Source organism: Ictalurus furcatus, chromosome 13 (genome assembly GCF_023375685.1).
Source record: "Ictalurus furcatus strain D&B chromosome 13, Billie_1.0, whole genome shotgun sequence".
Lineage (NCBI taxonomy): Eukaryota > Metazoa > Chordata > Actinopteri > Siluriformes > Ictaluridae > Ictalurus > Ictalurus furcatus.
The window spans coordinates 13,619,219-13,640,630 of NC_071267.1; the positions used below are offsets into that span (position 1 = coordinate 13,619,219).

The 21,412-nt window shown below is 36.7% G+C and overlaps 1 protein-coding gene across 1 annotated transcript in view; it reads left to right on the forward strand.

Moving 5' to 3' along the window:
* The first annotated feature begins 490 nt into the window (after positions 1-490).
* LOC128616941 (urotensin-2 receptor) overlaps positions 491-21,412 on the forward strand; it is a 28,749-nt gene continuing 7,827 nt past the window's right edge. Inside the window, exons 1-2 of the mRNA XM_053639841.1 lie at positions 491-1,730; positions 2,121-3,223. Of these exons, the coding sequence (XP_053495816.1) occupies positions 2,134-3,222 (1,089 nt within the window). The 5' untranslated portion in view covers positions 491-1,730; positions 2,121-2,133 and the 3' untranslated portion in view covers position 3,223. The remainder of the gene's footprint in view (positions 1,731-2,120; positions 3,224-21,412) is intronic.

The window sequence follows — 21,412 nt, forward strand, 5'->3', positions numbered from 1 at the left end:
TGCAAATATAGTTAGCTTTAGTTGGCTTGTCATCTTAAATTAATGGAGTGTGTATGTGTCACAGTGTCTGTGTGTGATAGATAAAGATAGATAGAGAGTGAGGGAAATAATAATGTAAATGATCTTTAATAAGTCTATCAAAATTTGCTTGGTCTCACAGTGGAATTGACATCATCACAGTAAAGTCATAAGTGTCAGCTTATTGAGGAAATATCTCACATTTTGGTTCAGTGTAATCTACATGTGTGCCAACATGGGCTCTCTATGTCTTTACTGCTTTTAAGACTTTGATAAATGCACTATTCAGAAATTAATCCAACATTCACATTTATTTTTTGATCAGATTGTTCAATTTGTGTTATAATTTCTTAGCAGCACTTTTCAGCTGGTAATCACCACCACATAAAAAAAAAATCAATGATAGAATACCTTATTCTGTCTGATTTTTTCTTACTTCTTACTTCTACTGAAACTTTCTCTACCATTTTGCTATGTTTGGACTGAACAGTATGTAATATCTTTCTCATGGACTATCCGAGGAGAGACTCCATTAGAGGTCTTTATGTAAAGGGAGGAAATGATAGAGTTAAACATGATATTTTGACAAACAAAACAATACACACCATTTTGTGAACAAATCCTCAAGCATACTGTGTACTTGATGCTTGACTGCTGTCAGGTTATGTCATACACAGGTCTGTGTTTCCTAAAATCAGAGGAGATCTAGTGCAAGTATTAGATTAAAAGCATGTTAACTGATTTATTCTTAACTGATGGTCAGGAAGGTGGCACTGTGGTGCAGAAAGTAGCATTGGCTCCTCCCAGCTCCACAGTCCATGGTTCAATCCTAAAATCTCCTTTCTGTCTGTTACCCTGTGATGAACTGGTGCCCTGTCTAAGAATGGTGGCCAAAGGAATTGTGATCGAAGATGAATAAATTAATAGTCTGTACTATATATGAGCGCTGCTTAGTTTAATTTCCTATAATAAAAGAGTACATACATTTAGAACATTTTGGGCGGACATACTGTAACATACTGACTGTCAATCTGTCAATCAATTATAGCAAGGAGATTCATTTCCAGAATACCTGCTCATAGCTCTTGCCCTCTTCCCCCTGATCCTGTCATGTTTTTTCATTCCTTCTGCTCCTCCAACATTTGATTCCCCAACCCCTCCCACTCTGTGTTAGTATGTGAATGTTTCTCTCTCTCTCTCTCTCTCTCTCTCTCTCTCTCTCTCTCAATCTCCCGCCTTCTCTCTGTCTACTCCACACAGGCACACATACTGTCAGTGGAAATCCAGCTGTAGCTCAAAGTATTCGCGTCCCTTGGAATGCTCAAGATAAATTTGCCCTTTTTTTTTTTTAACCTATTTCCATTTCCATCATGTTTATTATTTCTTTTGAACCTCATAATGCTTTGTGAGATCTGCCATCAAGACGTCTGAGAAAGTATGTGAAGTGATGAAGAAGAGCAGAAGTTCTTCCACAGAGATGAAGCACCTGCCTATGACTCATTTGAATGTAGGCATTCAGACTATGATTTATACCATGATGACAACACCACTGTAGTCATCTAGGTTTTTTGTGTCTAGTGTGTGTAAACTTTAATCCAATATTCTGGAGATATGTCAAATGGAGTGACAGGATTCGCAGCATACATGGTCTCTGAGTGCTTAATGCTTAAATACTCTCTGCTGGGAGGCAAAATCTGTGGAATTTAAACAAGGTAAGCTATTATCATCTTATTAAAATGATTTCATTCCTACAAATAGGGTCTTAACTTTTAGTGCTGTGCTGGCTGATAAGACATGTTTTTTTAATTAAAGGGCAAAGAGTGTGGCACATATATTCCATCAAGCTAATGATATAATTCTGAGTAAATTAGTTCAGTGCTTTTAGAGCAGGATTATTATTATTGTTGTTATGACCGGAGAGAAAGGTATCCTGCTGTTTCAGGTATTTAAAATAATCCATCGAAATACAGAAACCTGTTGATTTCAGTCCTGCTTAACAAATGATACATTTAAAGTTCATTTGATATTTTTAAACAGAAAAATGAATATTTCAACTTTCCAACTTTTATCTCCTTCTTCACTCTCTGTGTCTATGTATCTAGTTGTTATGTAGACATGACCACTGTGTCAGTGGAGTCACTGGTGGTAATGGTTGATAAAGTGCCAAATGGAACTGAGACTCCAGTGGTATCATCTGCTGAAGATGTGGCTGCAACCTTCACTATTGGCACCATCCTATCCCTCATGTGCCTTGTTGGCGTGTCAGGAAACATCTACACCCTGGTGGTCATGTGCCATTCAATGCGCTCTGCTGCCTCTATGTATATATACATTGTCAACTTGGCAATGGCTGATCTCCTGTACTTGCTCACTATTCCCTTTGTGGTGTGCACCCACTTTTTAAAGGGTTGGTACTTTGGTGATGTGGGATGCCGGACTCTCATCAGTATGGACTTCCTCACCATGCATGCAAGCATTTTCACACTGACTGTAATGAGTACAGAGCGTTATTTTGCTGTTCTTAAGCCTTTGGATACAGTCAAACGTTCTAAGAGCTACCGTAAGGCCATTGCGATTCTGGTGTGGACAGCATCACTGATTCTAACCCTTCCCATGATCATTGATGTAGAGCTAAAGACAGAAAATTCCAAAGCAATGTGTCAGACCACATTAAGTCCTCTTTCTTACAAGATTTATATCACATCTCTTTTTTGCACCAGCATTGTGGCACCAGGGGTCATAATCGGCTACCTCTACATCTGCCTTGCCCGTGCTTACTGGATCTCACAGACAGAGAACTTTAAGCAGACTCGGAAGCTGCCAAACCACAAAGTGCTATATCTTATTTTTACAATTGTGCTTCTCTTTTGGGCCTGCTTCCTTCCCTTCTGGATCTGGCAGCTACTGGGCCAGTTCAAGCGAGAAATGGTTCTTTCGACCAAGGCCAGGCGCAACATCAACTATCTTACCACCTGCCTGACCTATAGCAACAGCTGCATCAATCCTTTCCTATACACTCTTCTGACCAAGAACTACAAGGAGTATCTTCGTAAGAGGCAAAGAACCTGGACGTCTGGGAGCTATTTCAACAGGAGAAACCGCTTCCAACGGTCCCCTCGTCGCTCCCTGTCATCCAGCAGCCAGCAGTGTACAGAGAGTTTTATGCTCACACACACATCACGTACCAACCACAGCAGTCTGTGAGGTAGGTCCCTGTCTTGATCTTTACTATCACAGAAGCAATTTTTGCCAGTTTGTTCTGTCTCTAATTGCTTGTCTGTTTTTTCATCTAAAGCAGTGAACAGACAACATGCAAATAAAAATATTAAAAAAGGATTCGAGCACCTTTGGGGCTTGGAATCCTAATTAGCCCTGCAGAAAATCCCATTCAGTAAAGAGGATGTGGTTAGCTGTTTTGTTCACTTCAGTTTATCTAGGCAAACTATGACCTTTGAATTCATATACCTCTGTCTTGTGAACTAATAGACAATAAGCAGGTGACTGTGGTGTCTTTGTTCTGTCATTCCTGTTATTATTATTATTATTATTATTATTATTATTATAAAATTTCTGCAGAATTGATGCTATTAAATATCAGTGTTTTTTATATATATGTTTTTCCATTTATTCCATGCTATTCCACTGACAGAAGCTAGGATTTATGTGGTAAAATTCTGTTTTTCTCTTTTCCTGCTAGGATTTTTTTGTCCAATGTTCACTCACTGCAAGAATGAGTTGCAGCTGAGATCTAACAATCTTGTGTGGCTGAAGAACCTTTTTTCTTTCCTAAAAAAAATAATTCAGCTTCAGCTTCAGTCTCAGATGTAGCGAAGTACTATTGCTACAGTGCCTCAAGAAAACCTCACCAAAACTGTACACAATATGATATAATTGATAATTTACAGTAATATGTAAATATTGGAAACAAAGGCTGTTTAGTAGTGCATTAAAAAAAAAAAAGAAATTATCAAAATATCAGCCTTTTTTTAAAAATCTTTTTTATTCTGTAGTTTTCATTTCCCCATTTATATTTTTACTTTCTCTGAGTAACATATATAACACAGTGCATGAATCAGTCTCTTTATAGATTTCACTGTTGAATCAGATATCATTCAGACAAAGTGCCACCTTGTGTATGTGAAACACAAGAGGTTTAGTAATAACTCAAACACCAGAGGTTGGAACATGTTTCTGTCATAGAAATAAAATTTCCTCTAACATTTTTGCAAATTGAAGAACAGTGCAAAGAAGAGAATACAAAGTCATTAATGTGTATGCGTGAAGAGAAAATGCCCACTCAAGATCACTAACTTTGTAAGATACATTTTATTTTAACTTTTTTAATTTTCTTATACCAATTTAAACAATTATTAAACTAAAAGAAGTATTTGTAATACTTTTGGCCTGTAGATAAATCAACCAACTGATCTGATAGAAAGAAATAGCTGGATCAGTCCATATAGAATAAAAAAAAAAAAAAAAAACAGGAGGTTTTTTTATTATTATTATTATTGTTGCGGCCAAATATGCTTGATTTTGCTGTGGCTTTTTTCAAAATGTGTAATACAATTTGTGCTTTTTTTTTTTTTTTTTTTTTGGAAAACTACTTGAATTGCAGAAATTGCAATTGCACGAAACTGATTTGCATGGTCTTTCGCAGTGACGTTTGTTGGTAAATGAGACCTTTTAACTGTACTCATGTTTGACGTATGTGAATTGAAGAGGGCTTTGGTAGAGTGCATGTTGTGATGATGTCACATAATGGTCATGGTCCAAATCTGTGGAATTTTGAAAAATTGCAAGCTCCTGCGGTGTTTGCTTGATTTTGTGTTAATTTCTGCAAAATCCTGGAGGGACTGCTGGATGGATAGCATTACTCTCCCCCTGTCAGTCAGAGTGACACTAGCCAATTATGGATGTCTTTTAGCTCATGAGCACATGGAAAAGGGCAGTTGTTTCTTCTCTCCAAGTGTGTTCCACTGGCTTCATGTTTCTAAGAGAATTGGATTTTGCTAATGATAATTTAAAAATTATATAATAATTCTTATATTATGAACACTTTTATTAATAATGTTAATATTAATATCATTTTACCAGTAATTTAATAACAGCAAGACTATTACCAAACCTTACAATTATATATGTGTGTGTGCGTGTGTGTGTATATATATATATATATATATATATATATATATATATATATATATATATATATATATATATATATACTACAGCCGAGTTTGGCTGTCTTTTCAAACTAAAATGGTCCTGTGGTCCACTACAGTGGACATGCTATGAAATTAAAATTAAAAATAAAAATAAAATTAAAAAGTCTAAATTGTAGCATGTTTTTTTATTTAACCCAAAATAGGTAGAAAATCAAACAAAACAAAAAATTTAGATGACACTTATTTTCCTTGGGTCTCAGGTGGATATGAAATAGATAAATGACATAGCTGATAAAAACTCAAGATTAACATATAATATGTAATGGTTGCAAAATCTCATGCAGATTACTGATTGCATAGATATTAGCCCTTATCTTCAGTAAAACATCCTTATTTCCTTGTTACAGTATTTGCCTGCAAATTGCTCAGTGTCAGACAATGGCTTAATATATTCTTCTCTGAACTTTCCATTTCATTTACATCTGAACCTGCAACAGTTCCTGTTAGTTATTTTAATTTCAGATATTTTGCATAAATAATACTTTAAGGTGAGTCTTAGGGCAGCCCATTTCAATCAGCCAAGTTAGGCTCTAATACTCTAAGGGCAATTCACTCACCAGTTGATATCACTGAATAGAAGGAAATGTCAGAGAGTTAAATTACAAACACTTTTTTCCAGGGTCAGATGGGTCATTTAAAGTGGTGTCTGAAAGTTTGTGAATCCTTTAGAATTTTCTATATTTCTGCATAAATATGACCTCAAAAATGATCATATTTTTACCCAAGTCCTAAAATTAGACAAAGAGAAAATATTTATTTTTGTAAGTGTACAGTGCACGAGGTGAAAAGGTGGAAAGAAACCAATATTTACAAAGGAACAATTAACAATACAATAACAATACAATAACCAGGTGGGAAGGTGAGCATGAGAGATGTCAAAGAAAATAAATACATTTTAAAAATGCAGCTAACTAGATTTTATCAGCTAAACTAACTATCAAAAGACAATGTAGAAAAGAAAAGTCTTTAGCATAAAAACTTACTAACTAAACTACTCAGACTAACCAGCTAAACAAAACGTACAAGGGGTGGCACTCTCTCCTAAACCTAGTGTGTTTAATACAATTGGACATCCTACATGGTGCACAATGTATGTCACGTGAATTACTTGCCTGCTCCCTCCTTTCCAGCCTCACATACAACTTGAACTTGAGGAGACAGGACAGTATGCCGCTAGACACTTTACAACCAGAATACAAACAAAGAATGTTTTAGTCTACTCTCAAACACACAGTATACACGGGCTCTAATAGGGATAACCACAAAACAGAGCTAACAGGGCATGTACAATGGCAACAAGCAACAGCAAACCGCAAGGTGAGCAAAAAGCTACCATCACAGAGGAAATATGGGTTTTTAAACAGGGTGGAATGAGCTCATTGGCAGAGTGAACCAGAGCGTCACCTTCCTTGATGAAGACTGACAGGCTGTGGATAAAATGGAATCTGAAACACACACACAAAACAGTCTACCCACATACACATATATACAATGCACATTTGTCCGTATAGCGTAAGTAACACTTTGCTTTCAGTATCTGGTGTGACCCCCTTGTGCAGCAATAATTGTAAGTAAACAATTCCAGTAATTGTTGATCAGTCCTGCACATTACACTGGAGGAATTTTAGCCCATTCTTCAGTACAGAACATCTTCAACTCTGGGATGTTGGTGGGTTTCCTCACATGAACTGCTTGCTTCAGGTCTTTCCATAACATTTCTTTTGAATTAAGGTCAGGACTTTTACTTGGCCATTCCAAAACATTAACTTTATTCTTCTTCAACCATTCTTTGGTAGAATGACTTGTGTGCTTATGGTCGTTGTCTTGCTGCATGACCCACTTTCCCTTGACACTCAGTTCATGAACAGATTTCCTGACATTTTCTTTTAGAATTTACTAGTATAATTCAGAATTCACTGTTCCATAATAAACTTTCAAGCACCACTGTAATCCTTATTGATTCCAGACTAAGTTTAGATAACAGTCTCTCATTTCTCAGAGGATTTGTCACTGATCGTGCAGAGCAATGTCTTTCATACAGTCCTGTGGATTCTATTGGATCTAGATCAATAAGACATAGCCTCCATGGTTTATCCCAGTTGGCATTTAGCTCAATTTGTGAAACCTTTGCCAGTGCAATCAGAGGATGACTAACAGTTGTGATAATTTTTTTTTTTTTGCAATCCTCCATTATGCTAAGGTCATGTGGTGCATATTTCCATCAAATGGAGGTGGAAGGTTGCACTAGCTTTCTAATTTAAAATTATATTAAAAAATTATGAAATTTTAATGAAATAACATGATTATAGTGTATCTGGAAAAATAGGTTGTGTTGTGCATTGGAAATTGAGAGTGGGGATCAACACAGAGTGGATAATGAGAGTCAGCAGTCATACAACCCAGGAAGGAGGATGTGGAAACGTGTGTGTGAGATTCAAAAGCTGACACTGTAAATATGCCTCCTGGTTCATTACTGAGAGCCCAAGGCATTATGTATTATGCATGCAACACAATGTATATTTTTACAGGAAAAATTGTTGAAAATTATTTTGGTGCTTTGTAGTTCTTACATAAAGTACTATATGTTTTCTGCTGGGGGTTATAGCTTTGTGGAATTGAAGCACAAGGAACTTGTTAACAGGAAAAGCCCACTGACTGACCTGAGACAACTGTCTGTGTTTATGGGTCTCTGTTCCTCACCTGTGTACACTTGTAAATAGTTTTCCACTGAACTTGAACAGATGTGTCCAGTCCCCTTATCTTGCCTATCTGTATCCAAATATGTTACACCTATGTTATTCTTAAGTATTCTTTGTCCTTCAAGAAGAACTGGTAAATGTAATTTCTTTTCACATCAGTAGATGAGAACGTGACCCTTACACACACTCAGCATGCTCATACTGCATTCCTCTGTGCAGAGAAACACTGCAGCTACTCAAGGTCAGGCTATTACAGGGAGCTGACACCATCATCACTCATATAACACCCAGTTTAATGCACATCTCACATGACCTAATGGCAGTATAAACTAATCGTTAGAGCACAGGTACATGTCATGCTCACTCAGTGTATTCAATAAATGCTCCTTGGTCAAAATAAGTATCTTTATCTGATCAAACATAAAGTTAGACATTGTTCAGTTGCTGGAATATTTTAATTATGCATCTGGAGAATTCTGGGCGCATGGTGGCTTAGTGGTTAGCACGTTCGCCTCACACCTCCAGAGTCGGGGGTTCGATTCCTGCCATGGCCCTGTGTGTGCGGAGTTTGCATGTTCTCCGGAGTTTGCGGAGTTTCCATGTTCTCTTGCTGCGGGGGTTTCCTCCGGGTACTCCGGTTTCCTCCCCAAGTCCAAAGACATGCATGGTAGGCTGATTGGCATGTCCAAAGTGTCCATGGTGTGTGAATGTGTATGCGATTGTGCCCTGTGATGGATTGGCACCCTGTCCAGGGTGTACCCCGCCTTGTGCCCGATGCTCCCTGGGATAGGCTCCCCATGACCCTCAAGGAAGGATAAGCAGTAGAAGATGGATGGATCTGGAGAATTCTGCAGTAGACTTGTAGAAAATCCCTGCCGCACTCCTGCTATTCTTAGGATAGGCTCTGGATCCACCACAATGAAGATTAAGCGAAAGAGGAATGAATGAATCTGGAAAGGAAATTCTCTTATATCATGTACTCTCTTATATTATGAACCGCTATTAAGATACGTTAGATACGGGGAATACTGGGTTATAGTTTCTGTTTGTGTGTCTCTGTGCTATCAAATACCTATGAGGAATGTATTCATTTAATTACTTCTTTGAATAAGCTGATCAACTGCCATCTTTTATTATAGCTGACACATGTATTTTCTGTCTTTTGAAAAGACTTATTTTCGTAGTGCGCTGTGTGTTTTGTCTAAATCTGTCTAGCACCTGCACGGGTAGAAACCTGCCTACTACTCAATGCTGTTATCATTGTGTATAAATACTCCTGTTCTAGACGAAATAAACGGGATGTCTCTGTGAACAGCAATGTGTCAGTGCATTCATTTAGAATCCCCAGGCCTGAACGCTCTGTGGTAAATCACACTTTCTCGTTCATAGCACAGAACTAAGAGTTCTAAGAAGTAAAAAGTCTGGAAGGCATGACAGAAGATCTGAAAGACATAATCTGAGATTCCTTGAAATCTAACAATTTGGTGTCAGAAATGAGAGTACTCCGGACCAGGGTAAGTGTTTTTCTTTCTTCCCTGGTCCGGTGTATTCCAAACCGTTGTAGTATAATTGAGTGATTATCTGTCTGTCGATAATCTGCACTCTGGTCTATGATCCTCTGTAACGTCATGCCTGCCTAACAATTGACAATTGTGTAAAGAGGAAAAGGCATGACGGAAGATCTGAAAGACATAATCTGAGATTCCTTAAAATCTAACAAGAGCTCTAACTTTCAAATTCAAATGCTAAGCAAGAACAATATCTTAATCTAAGTTGCACTCATTATAAACTGCAAAAATGAAAAAAACGATCTACATTTTGTATTTTATCACAAAATGAAAGCTTTAGACAACCACAAAGGAGACACTATAGATCACAAAATCTCAAATTAGAGGACAAATTAAGGAAAAATGTTGTGATCTATAGTGTCTCATCTGTATGTGTGTCAAGCCTTCATTTTGCGACAAGATACTTTGAAAAGACTGAGTACAGCTGACAAGAAGATATTGTTCTTGCTTAGCATTTGAATTTGAAAGTTAAAGTTCTCCAGATTCATTCGTTCCTCTTCTGCTTAATCCTCATTGTGGCGGATCCAGAGCCTATCCTGGGAATAACGGGAATTAATGAGTGAATAAAAGTAATTTTCCAGAAAGATATAATGGTGGCTTGGTTTCAATAGATTGTGCTAAAGGAGCTTTGCATACTTCTTATTTCAAAAATGTGTTTCAGACCATAGCAATTTTTTTTAAAGCAGGAAAGTAAGAGTACTGAAAGTGAAAGGTACACTGATTGAGGAGCATCAGGATATCGATCAGTGTCTACAAATGAAAGCAAGGTGTTTGCCTCCCGATTTCAAACGAAATGTAAAAGAGCACATCACGGACCCACATGCTTCAAAACATGTTAGAACATTTGTATTGTTTTAAATGAATGCAAAATACTGAATCAGAATACTGCAAACAAAGACATGTAAAATTTTGCTTTACAAAATAGGAAAGCATTTTGCAGAAAGACCAATATGGACACACCATCATTATGTTTAATTAGAGTTAAGGGTGATGAGTTTGTTGAGTAGTGGAATTTGTGTTTTTGTTGTTGTTGTTGTTTGTTTTTTGGGGGTTTTTTTTCTGTAGAAAATAACACATTTGGACTGAGTCAGGAAAACCATTAAGCAGAGACTGACTAGTTTTGTGTAGAATTTGGGGTTGGGGGATATTCACAAAATTCACATAAATGATCAAGACTCACAGGGAAAAAATGCAGACCTTTGGCTACACAATGTTCCCAATAGTTCTGCCTGTACAGATGTGGTGAGTAAGACAGGTAAACATTATCTGTAATTAATCACTAGCATATGGCTGCATACTGATGTGGTGAGATTATCAATAAACTCTGAACAATAAGAGCATAGATTACAACAGGTATTCAACACTTTATTTCAGTTGCCAAATGCCTTTTTTTTAAGGCTTCTAGCTCAACCTAGACTTTAGAACTATTTAGTGTCTAGGTCTTGCCATTTTTGCATGATGACAAGTTTGTTTGTGTGACAGTGCTTACAACGTTGACCCCCTTAATGAAATACTGTAATAAAAAGTTCCGCTTTCATTCCAGTGAATCCAAAACTAATCACTATTTTTTTCATCACTACAAGTAGCCAGGGTGCATGGTGGCTTAGCGGTTAGCACATTCACCTCACACCTCCAGAGTTGGAGGTTCAGTTTCCACCGTGGCCCTGTGTGTGTGGAGTTCTCCCTGTGTTCTCCCCTTGTTCTCCCTGTGTTCTCACTGGGATAGGCTCCAGGTTCCCCATGACCAAGTAGGATAAGCAGTATATGAAATGGATGGATGGATGGATACAAGTAGCCAGGGCTGGTCAATGGGTTTTGAGGCCCTAGGCAAGATCATGAACATAGGTTCCCAATACACAAACATACACTGAACCAGTGCATACTGTTCAGTGTAAGTTTTTCACAGAAAAGACACACTAATTTTACACACTATGCTCACTATATTTACCCCACTGACTGCTTTATGCTTTTTCTAGCTAGCAAGCTTTCATAGAGATAGTTTGGAACAAAAATGGTAGCAGTTATTTAACATGTTGATGATGTCGATGTTCACAAACAGCCACAAATGCCAATCTGAATGTCTGTGTCTAGTTAACTTGAGCTCATTTATGTGATATATTCAGTCACTCAATGCATTATTAAGATTAAGATACCTAACACATTATTTTTATTATTATTTTTATAGTCATTTCTGCATCCTAAAATATGTGAGGAAAAACAATGTAATTTAATATATAATATAACACACTGAGGAGAGAAAAAAAGATGCCACACAGGAGTCCTAAGCAGTCACCAATACGGCCTAATGGATGGGCAGGCCCTGCACAGAGCACACGTTTAAGAGTGGAGCAAGTGTACATTTATCAGTGGGATAAAGTATGGTGATCTTCCTTTTTTCTCCTTCATATTTAAGCAATATTGCATGAGTAAGAATTCACTTATAGTACATATCAGCTGTGAATCACAGCCATGCCAACATTCAGTATAACCACACAATTTTATGTGTGATTTTGTTTTCAGAGGAGTTCTATAACAAAGACATTAATAGCAAGTAACTGACAATTCGGACACAAAATGGCCAATTTTTTGCTCCACTAGTGGAAATCGAGCCCGAAGAAGCCACTTTATAGCACTCTGGCTTGCTAGCTCACATTGATTCGTACATTCCCTTTAAAGGTGTTTCTGATGGAGTTGATGTCCTTTCTTCCTATTCATCTTCATCTGAGAGCTTTGATATTTTATGGCAAAAGTTATGTTCCTGAAAATATAATTTGCCTTATCCACCGATGATTTTGCTAACACTACTGTAGTAACCATTTCATACTAGGAACTGGAATTTTACATAGCAACACAGACAAGCGGAGTGATACACACAGTGAAACATCCCCATGCGGTTCTACTAAATATAAGCACTCTTGGAACGCCACTCTGCCAATCAAATTAGTGGACCAGAACAAACTGTTGTATAATCGACTTTATATTTATGTATGCATTTTTTTCTGACTTCTATGTAATCTCAGGCAGCATTTACAGTAATTCCAGCTATCCTGTTTAATAACACACAGTGACACTCACACTTCATAATGTGAATGCATGGTTTATTTTGCTTCCCTTCTGCCCAGATAAATCTGCTTCCTCAATCTCAAAACTTTATCTGAGGTATATGCAAACTTTGAGACTGTTCTGTTGTGACATTTCCTCTTCCCAGAAGAGGTGCACAGAAATAGGTAATTGTAAACTTATAAATAATGACACATATTAAAAATATCATTTTCACTCAAAATCTGACAACTGGAGACTAAAGTCGGTGCAGACTGCATCAAAAAGCATTCAGATTTATAATAGTGGTCTAATTCTATTTATGTACCCTTTTTTTTTTGCCATCATTAACTGGCAGCCTGTTTTGGCTGAAGGGCAAGCCCTTGAAGGTGCTGGAGCACGGTACAGCCGATCAACAGTGTAATTAGAGCTCTGTGGAGTGTGCAGGAAGTGGAAGGAAGGAAATTCTAAGCAGAGACAATACTGCAGCACTGAGTGCAGCATAGAGAGCTCAGCATGAGACAAGGGTCTCTAAGGAGGGACAGAATTCCATGCCAGTTCCATGAGCTCTGCTCCAGACACCAAGTTTACTGCTGTGTTTCTGTAACCGAGGAGAAAGGTGAGGCATAACTCAGTTTTGGGTGTTTTCAGTCATTACTGCAAATTGAAAGTGATAGTTTGTTTAAATCAGTGGAACATATAATCAAAATAATGTCTATAGAGGCAATAGTTGCCTTCAGCATTTCTTGACATTACCAGAGATTATGATTGGGTCAGAGTTCAACCAGTTCGATTGTGGGTGAAATCAGATAGTAATTGTGCTCCTGTTAGCTAATGTACCAATTCATTCCTTATCTATAGTTCAGAACAAATCAGTCTAGAGCTTCAACAACTAATAAAAAAAATCAATAATAATCGGGGGTACAAATACAATGCATGGGGTACATTTATCATACACGCTTAGGAGAGTAAATACTAAAGTTGTGTCCCAAATAACCTAATATATACTTACATTTTGTACTGTGTACTCTACAGTAAAGTGTATGAATTTTAGAACGGTAGTATCATCTCAAATGAAACACTACAATTTTTTTACTAACCAGAAGTATAAGCCATGTCCCAGTCGATGGAGCATGATGTCTAACACATGTAACGTGATGCCCCTAGCCTTAGCTGAAAACCCAGAGTCAACAACAATAAATTTCTTGTTTACTGTAAACGTTACCTTTTATACCCAACATGACCTCAGTCACCATCAGACAGACGTGTTAAGCAGGAGAGCATTTAATATTAAATGCTGTGAAGAAGATTGTAACCTGTAAACTTTGCAAAGCAGAGCTTGTGTTGCATGGAAGCACGACAGTGATGCACGAGCACAAACATGTTTATATCCAAAATGTTCCACTGTTCAAGGGGTTGGGGAAACTGATGTGAGTTGCTTAAAAGATTGAGTTTAATTCCAGTTTATGGTCATTATATGTTGTATTTGCATTCTTGCAGTGTACATTCTGTCTTTATTATTACAAAAGTGATCTATTAGTAACCAGGCTGTGTTGCTCCTCACTCACAATGTAGACGTGGTGATAAACAGTGGGAGATCAAGTAAGATCTGTAATGTTTAATTAAAGCGTACGATCAAAGTAAATCACAAAGTATGTGTGTGTGTGTGTGTGAGTGTGTGTGTGTTAATGTAAAGTTTTATATGAGTGTTTATATTTGTAACACTCAGTTTGTGCAGTTTATTTTAAATAAACAAAAAAAATGGTACTGAAAGTTTGGCAACATCCCCCCTTTCCGGTTACTCTATTAATAATAATAAAAAAAATCATCCAATTACTCGATTATGAAAATAACCGTTAGTTGCAGCCCTAAATTAGTCATTTTAATTGTTCTAGACATCTCATTTAGGTCCGTTAGGGTGTTCATCATTATTAATTTCAGTTGGTCACAAAAGAATTGTCTCATTCTGATGGTTCAAAGGCTTGTTCAACATTCAGTTATTTATTTCAAACTAATCTGAGGAGTGAAGCTAAAATCTATTATTCATCATTATTGGTGTGTTGGTACCATGTCTGTGACGAGAGGGGGGTTATGAGTGAATGGGAATACATTTATCACCATTATTGCTGGAAGTGAAACAAGAAATAGGTAAGCTATTTTTCTACTTAAAATACTAGTTACACCACTTCTACAGCACACTTATACATAAAGACTGATTTTTGATGAAGTTGAGAAGTCTGGAATATATACTGTGTCAGAAATGGAGCCCATTTAGCCCATACATGTTCCATGAAATAATTGTTGGACTTCTACTATATAATTTTTCTTGAGCTTTGTCTCTGTGTTTTTATAAATGTTCTCTATACTGTGTTATCCTTGTACATGTTTATGTCCTCTAGTACAGGAACAGTTGATAATCTGATTTACTGTTGTGTACATGACATTTTCCCATTAGGATGTGTAAGTGCCAGGGTTAGTAATTTGATCTGTCAAGCTTTTAATGAGTTGTGTTTTTGCCACCGCAAATAATTTTAGACATACTGTACAGAAGACCATCCATACTCATGACCTTTATTCAGTTTCAGAGTGACCTAAAGAGAGGTATTAAATACTGTAGTTCCCTTACACTGTATTTTGTGTAAGGGAAAATACAGTGTTTTCTGTATTTTCCCTTACTGTTTTCTAGCTCAATATTTTGTCTGTGCCGTGTTTTAGGCCCATGTGTGAACATTCACAAAGGACGGTTTCCTTCCTCTGGCACATAACCAGGGTATTGCAATAATACTTCTCCTGAATAAAAGGTATCACAAAAGCCCCATAGCCTAGCTGAACACCTGCAGACGTGGTCACATCTGTGTTGATTATTTTCATGCAAAATCTCACAAATGCACTTAATATCATTTTTTTTTTGTTTGTTTTTTAATGGAAGCAGTGAAATGGATCAACTATCAGTAACTTAAATATTACTTTTACATATATTACATTTTATTAAAGTTCCCTGTTAATAGTTTTTTTTTTTTTTTTTTTTTTTTTGCTAGATTCACCATACAAAACTTTTAGCTGGGTGCTGAATCATATTTGTCTTTGGGCTTTTGGTTTTATTACAAAGGAAAAACCTGGACTTAATTTCCTGCTCCAATATGTAATGTAAATAATTTCACAATCTTGAAACCCATTAACCTCCCTAAATTCTTAGAATACTGATCAAAATAATGTATTAAAAACCTACTGATATACAGATAATATTGATATACAAATATACTGTATGTGTGTGGAACCAGCTTTTATTGGGGAGCAGCATGGAACTTTTAGAAACATCTGGATTTGGGTAAAACACTAAAGACACCAAGAAATTATCTAGGGTACAATCTTTTTCCATTGATCTGGGGCAACTTGACTGTCTCAGATATTATTAATAGAAGATCCATCCAAGAAGCTGGAATGTATGTATGAAATGTACATTTTAACACCAGAATTTTTAGCACTGAAAATATTTTTCCACATATGAACACTAACATACAACCACAAGAGACAAAATAACACCACATCCCAGTGTGAGGCTATCACTGTCTGACTGACAGATGACGTGTTTATTGAAATAACTGCATTAGTGTTCTCTGGAGATGAAAGTTTAACTGGAGCCAAAAATTTCTAATTAGATCTTCTTTTCCTGCAGAGAGAGAAATCAGCCAATTTACCTTCAGTAGAAGAAAAAAACATGAAAAAAATCCATCAGCTTTAACCTTGTTCAATTTCGTTTTCTCTACATCCAGAATGTGTCCATACACCTTCTTATTTACTCACCAGTGACTCAAATGCTATTGTTAGAGACTCACTGCTAAGACGGGCAAGCCTGTTTATTATTCTTTTTATTTGATTTGATTTTTTTTTTTTTTATCCCAAAAGTTTCAATTCTCAATGTATGAATGGATGGATGGATGGATGGATACATCACATAATTCATATAACGGAGGTTAGGACGGATGCGAGTGCAGATAAGAGCTTTTATTGAAGAGAGACAGGCAGGCAAATCCAAATCATGAGACAATAGCATGGTCAAAAAACAGGCAATTGGCAACCACGCACAACCAGGCACAACCGGAATCGAGAGCAAGGGCGAGAACAAGATCAAAACAATAACACATAAACCGAGAAATGGTATACGGAAACCACATAATACTTCGCAACCTAGGGGTTTAAATAACAAACGCAATCAGGGGTGAAACACAAAAGAGCTGAGACTAATGATGACACATACAGGAAAACAACAAATGACAATACAGGGGCGGAGACAGGACATAAGCCATAACAAATGCATGTGTCAAAAGTAAACAAAGTCAGTGTCACTGAAAGCCCAAAAGCGTTTCCAAGGGTTTCCGAGCACGCTACATGCTACAGCGCTAGCTCGAGGGGAAATCGTGACAGGATGGATGGATGGATGGATGGATGGATGGAAACTGTTAGATTGCAGTGCTCCAACACCAAAGCACTGACTGTTAAATAAGAATAGAGGTAAGGGAAACATAAGCTATACATATAAAATACAAAAACACAAAATAAAATACAGGGGTACAAAGGTATGTTGTTTGCATAATATAATATACTTTTACCATGTGCTCATCAGTTTTCATCAGCTCATCATATTATTTGATTTACATACCTTAACCAGACATTTTTGATCTATATAGTAACTTCAGAATCTCTCACGTGTAGAAGATGCTAGCACACTGTGCAATAGCATGCAACTAAGACACTTTCTATTATCTGAACAACTAATCTTGAGCCTAATACCATGTCCTTGAACTGCTCCTTTCATTTATTTTGGAGTGGAAGATATGTCATTATCAAATAAAGACCATTACCAGCCACATAAAGCACATCGAGTGTCTTTCCTTCCCACCATGTCACACACACACACAATTTACCACCAATAATAATAATAATTATTACTATTTCTTACAAAACTTGTCACCTAAACCAGCTCATAAGAGGCTTTGAAATTCATCCACAACCAGTGAATGCTTAATAGAAATATAAGTTTAAAAAATATGTACATAAAGGCTAATGGAGATACAAAAAAAAAAGTACTGGGGAACATTTCTAATCCAATGCAGTAGAAACTCTCTGCTCTTCTGATGACAAGAATAACTGAGATGGATCAGAAAGTTCATCATCAGTTTCCATCTGAGGAGTGCAATTGTTTAACGGTGAAGTGTATGTATTTTCTTTATAAAACAATGACATCACAAATTCAGAGATATACATGAGCAGGTCTTAATAATATAATCCGCTCTATATCTCTGTGCTTTAGATAAGGAATGTATAAAAGATTGTGAATGAATTATGTTGAGAAGCTCTTCTATTTCTGGATAGTATTAGTACAGTGGATACCATGCACATTCCAAGCAGGTAATAGTGCTCCTATTTATCTTAAGTGAGCAGGGGTATCATTAATGGTCCTTCATCATGTTATATGGACAACTGTGGAATAAAACAACTGGGATTAATTAGAAGGACATCCATAAACCTGATGCAAGACTATAACTATTTGCCCCCTAGTTCCAACATAACCACTAAAGGTCTGGACAAAAGACAAATAGTACTTAATTACATGATTCACTCTTTTTTCCCCCTCCTAATAAAGACTTTACTACCTACCCCAAAGTATTAACCCTGACTCTTTCATTCAGTAATTTTTTGTTCTTTTGTCTTGACTTTCTGGATCCTATCTTTGTTTTGTCAGCTCTAATAATGTGTAGTGTTCTTGCTTATAAGAGGACATCATGTACGTAATTAATGAATGCCACATTCTTTCCAGTGCTACTGCTTCCTGTAGTTCAAATAAAAGCAAATGCACACATGGCACGCTAGCTGCTATGAACTCAGATGCCTTCTTGATTGAGTTGTGCTAGTAGAGTACCAGGGCATTACATTCTTACCCTGTTCTCAGATTTTAAAGGATAAAACTTTTTAAGTATTTATCCAATGTTAAGCTCTAGTGACTCGCAACTCTATTAAAATTAAAAAAGCTACTTATCATCCTTAATGTTATTATTGTCTGGCTGGAATCCAGTCTCAACGGTACATCTTTGTTTTCTCACAGAAGTATGCCAGACTACACACATTTTCCTCTCTAACATGCCAATCTTGAAGCAGTGTGGTGAAACAGAGATGAATGAAACAGAAAACTGGTTGAACAAAGGAAAAAAGCCAACAGCAGACAGACATTTTAGAGTAATATGAGAATCCCTCCTGGTTTATTATTTTGGACTATTTTCCGCTTTTGTGAGTTATGGAAAACAGCTTTAGCATTACATTAACCAGGAACCAAATGTGGGTTTCTAAATTCAACATCAGTATAATGAAATGCTTGTTAGTGGTCTCATCAGAAGGGATATAGGACAGTCTAATCTCAGGCTAATTAGATACCCAAGTGGCTGTAAGCAAAAATTATACCTGGCAAATTAGCCAGAAGAATTGTTGGGATACAAATAGCCTGAGACATATTTCTTGAGAAAAAATGCCCCTTGGGCAAGATGAATTTTATAAACATGCATGTCATTTTGTTACCTTAGTACCAAGATGAATACACATTGGTATTGATAGAATAGCACACTATTATGGCTATAATTTTTTAATTACATACATTGTTATGTCATATTACTGAGCTGACGTTTAGGTAAATGTAGTACTTTTTTCATGTAACAAAGTCAGCATTAGACTTTTAAAGTCATGATTAAAGTCATGAAAATGTGTTGAGGTCTGTGTTGCATGGAGGCTGATCAGAGAAGACTCTAGAGCTGATTTAATCCCATTTAATCTTACATCAAAATGAAATCTTGGCTATCTCCAAGAAAGAAAACCCTCTATAACTGGGACTCTTCCAGAGTGACATCTGCACAGCCACAGACAATTACCTGCTAAATCCTGTGCTAACAGGCACAGATCAATATGCATGTAACATTCTGTTTCACTGGCTCTCGTTAAATGCATAACAGTGTAGAAACCAGCATCATCTGTCCCTCACACCCATGGTTCTGAATATTCAAAGGGAAGATTATTTAAAAAGTGCATTAAGATTTCCATCATTAGTTGCATAATGATGCTATTGAAAGCATGGAAAACAATTTAGTTGAAGCTGCAAGACAAAAAAAAGCACACCCAGTTCATGAAACGCATGGTGCTCCACATCAATTTGTGCATATGACTTGTTTAATAGTACAGCTGTGCAGCTGGAGCTAATTGAAGAAATGAACTAAAAGAATTGGAATCAGACACTGGAGCCTCCAGCCTTAACTATGCATCAGAAGACCCTTCTGCATTTGATTGAAGTTATTTATAATTTCAAAATGTCAGTGATTTTTTTTCATTTTGCACTATTAATAATTTTATGAGATATTTTGCCATCTTATTATTTTAAGAATGTTATTTCGAGAATATTTTATTTAAATATTTTAAAAAATAATGTTCTGTTCTTGCTATAATAACTAAACATAAAGCAAGAAAAAAGAAAGGCTTCTTCTGATATCAGGAACAGAAACTTGTATTTTAGTGAAGCAGTCGTAACACACATTTATCCTGTTCTTTCATCTTGCCTTTTCCTCAGCTCCATTTTCATCATTTGAGAGGCTAACCTGGCCATGACTGGGGTGAGGAACAGTCAATCATGAACTAAATGCATGCTTTTCATTATCTGTCAGCTTTCTCACCAGAGGTCCACTTTCTACAGTCCACAGGGGAAGCAGAAGGCTGCTTGTTGACATTATTACAATCCTTATTCTTGAGTGGATATACCATAGGAGACTATTGAGCAGGCAGATAACCTGATAGTTACTCTAGTTAAATCATTCAATTGTCTGTATGGTAACACTTTTTGGAGCTACAGTGCTGTGAAAAAGTATTTGTTGTATTTGTGTATCTCTCATACTAAATAGTTTTAGATCTCAAAATAAAACATAAAACAAAGGCAGCTTGAGTAAACATATAATAAAGCTTTTATTTTTATACTGAAGCAAAAAAAAAAACAACCTAATTGCCCCCTTAAACTTCAAATCTGGATGTGCCATCTTTAGCAGCAATAACTGAAACCAAACGCTTAAGATAACTGGAGATCGGTCTTTCGCTTACTTCTAGGATTAGGATTTAGTCCTATCCTTTGTATCACTGGCTATGTTTACATGGACAGAAGTAATCTAATTATTGACCTTATTCTGAGTAAGACAATATTGTGATTAAGGTGTTTACATGAGTCACTTTTAGAATACTCCTCTCATGTACCCGTTTTACATGTTATAGAACATAGATCGATACGTCCCCACGCCACAACGTCCGACGTTCCCTCCAGAATTTCACGTATCAACATACAGTTCATCTTCGTTATGTTACCGTATATTTGGGTGTTTAATTTTCCATTTTACAAAAGCTTCAAGTGCAGGTAATTATTTGTCATGCTATATGTGCAAATAGATGACTGCTTGAAGCCATGGGCTGCATCCGAAACAGCATATTTACTTAAATACATGTATTTCGCCTACGATATAGTAGGTAAATATTCAGTTTCGGACGCAGCCATGCTCTCTCGTTTGCCGTACAACGGTTGAGGTTTATATGTCTGTAATGCACTCTGATAATGTGACTAAAATAGGAATACTCCACGTGTCTTAATCCGATTTGTGTTTACTTCGAGTATGACTTTAGTCCGTTTAAGTTAATCAATAATCGCTGTTTACATGGTCGTTTCTTAATCAGAGTATTGTCTTAATTGGGTTAATATCAGTTTATTGTTGTCCATGTAAACGCAATGATTGTCTTCCTGCACAATCCAGTTTCAACTTACAGACTGAAGACCGGACATTATCCT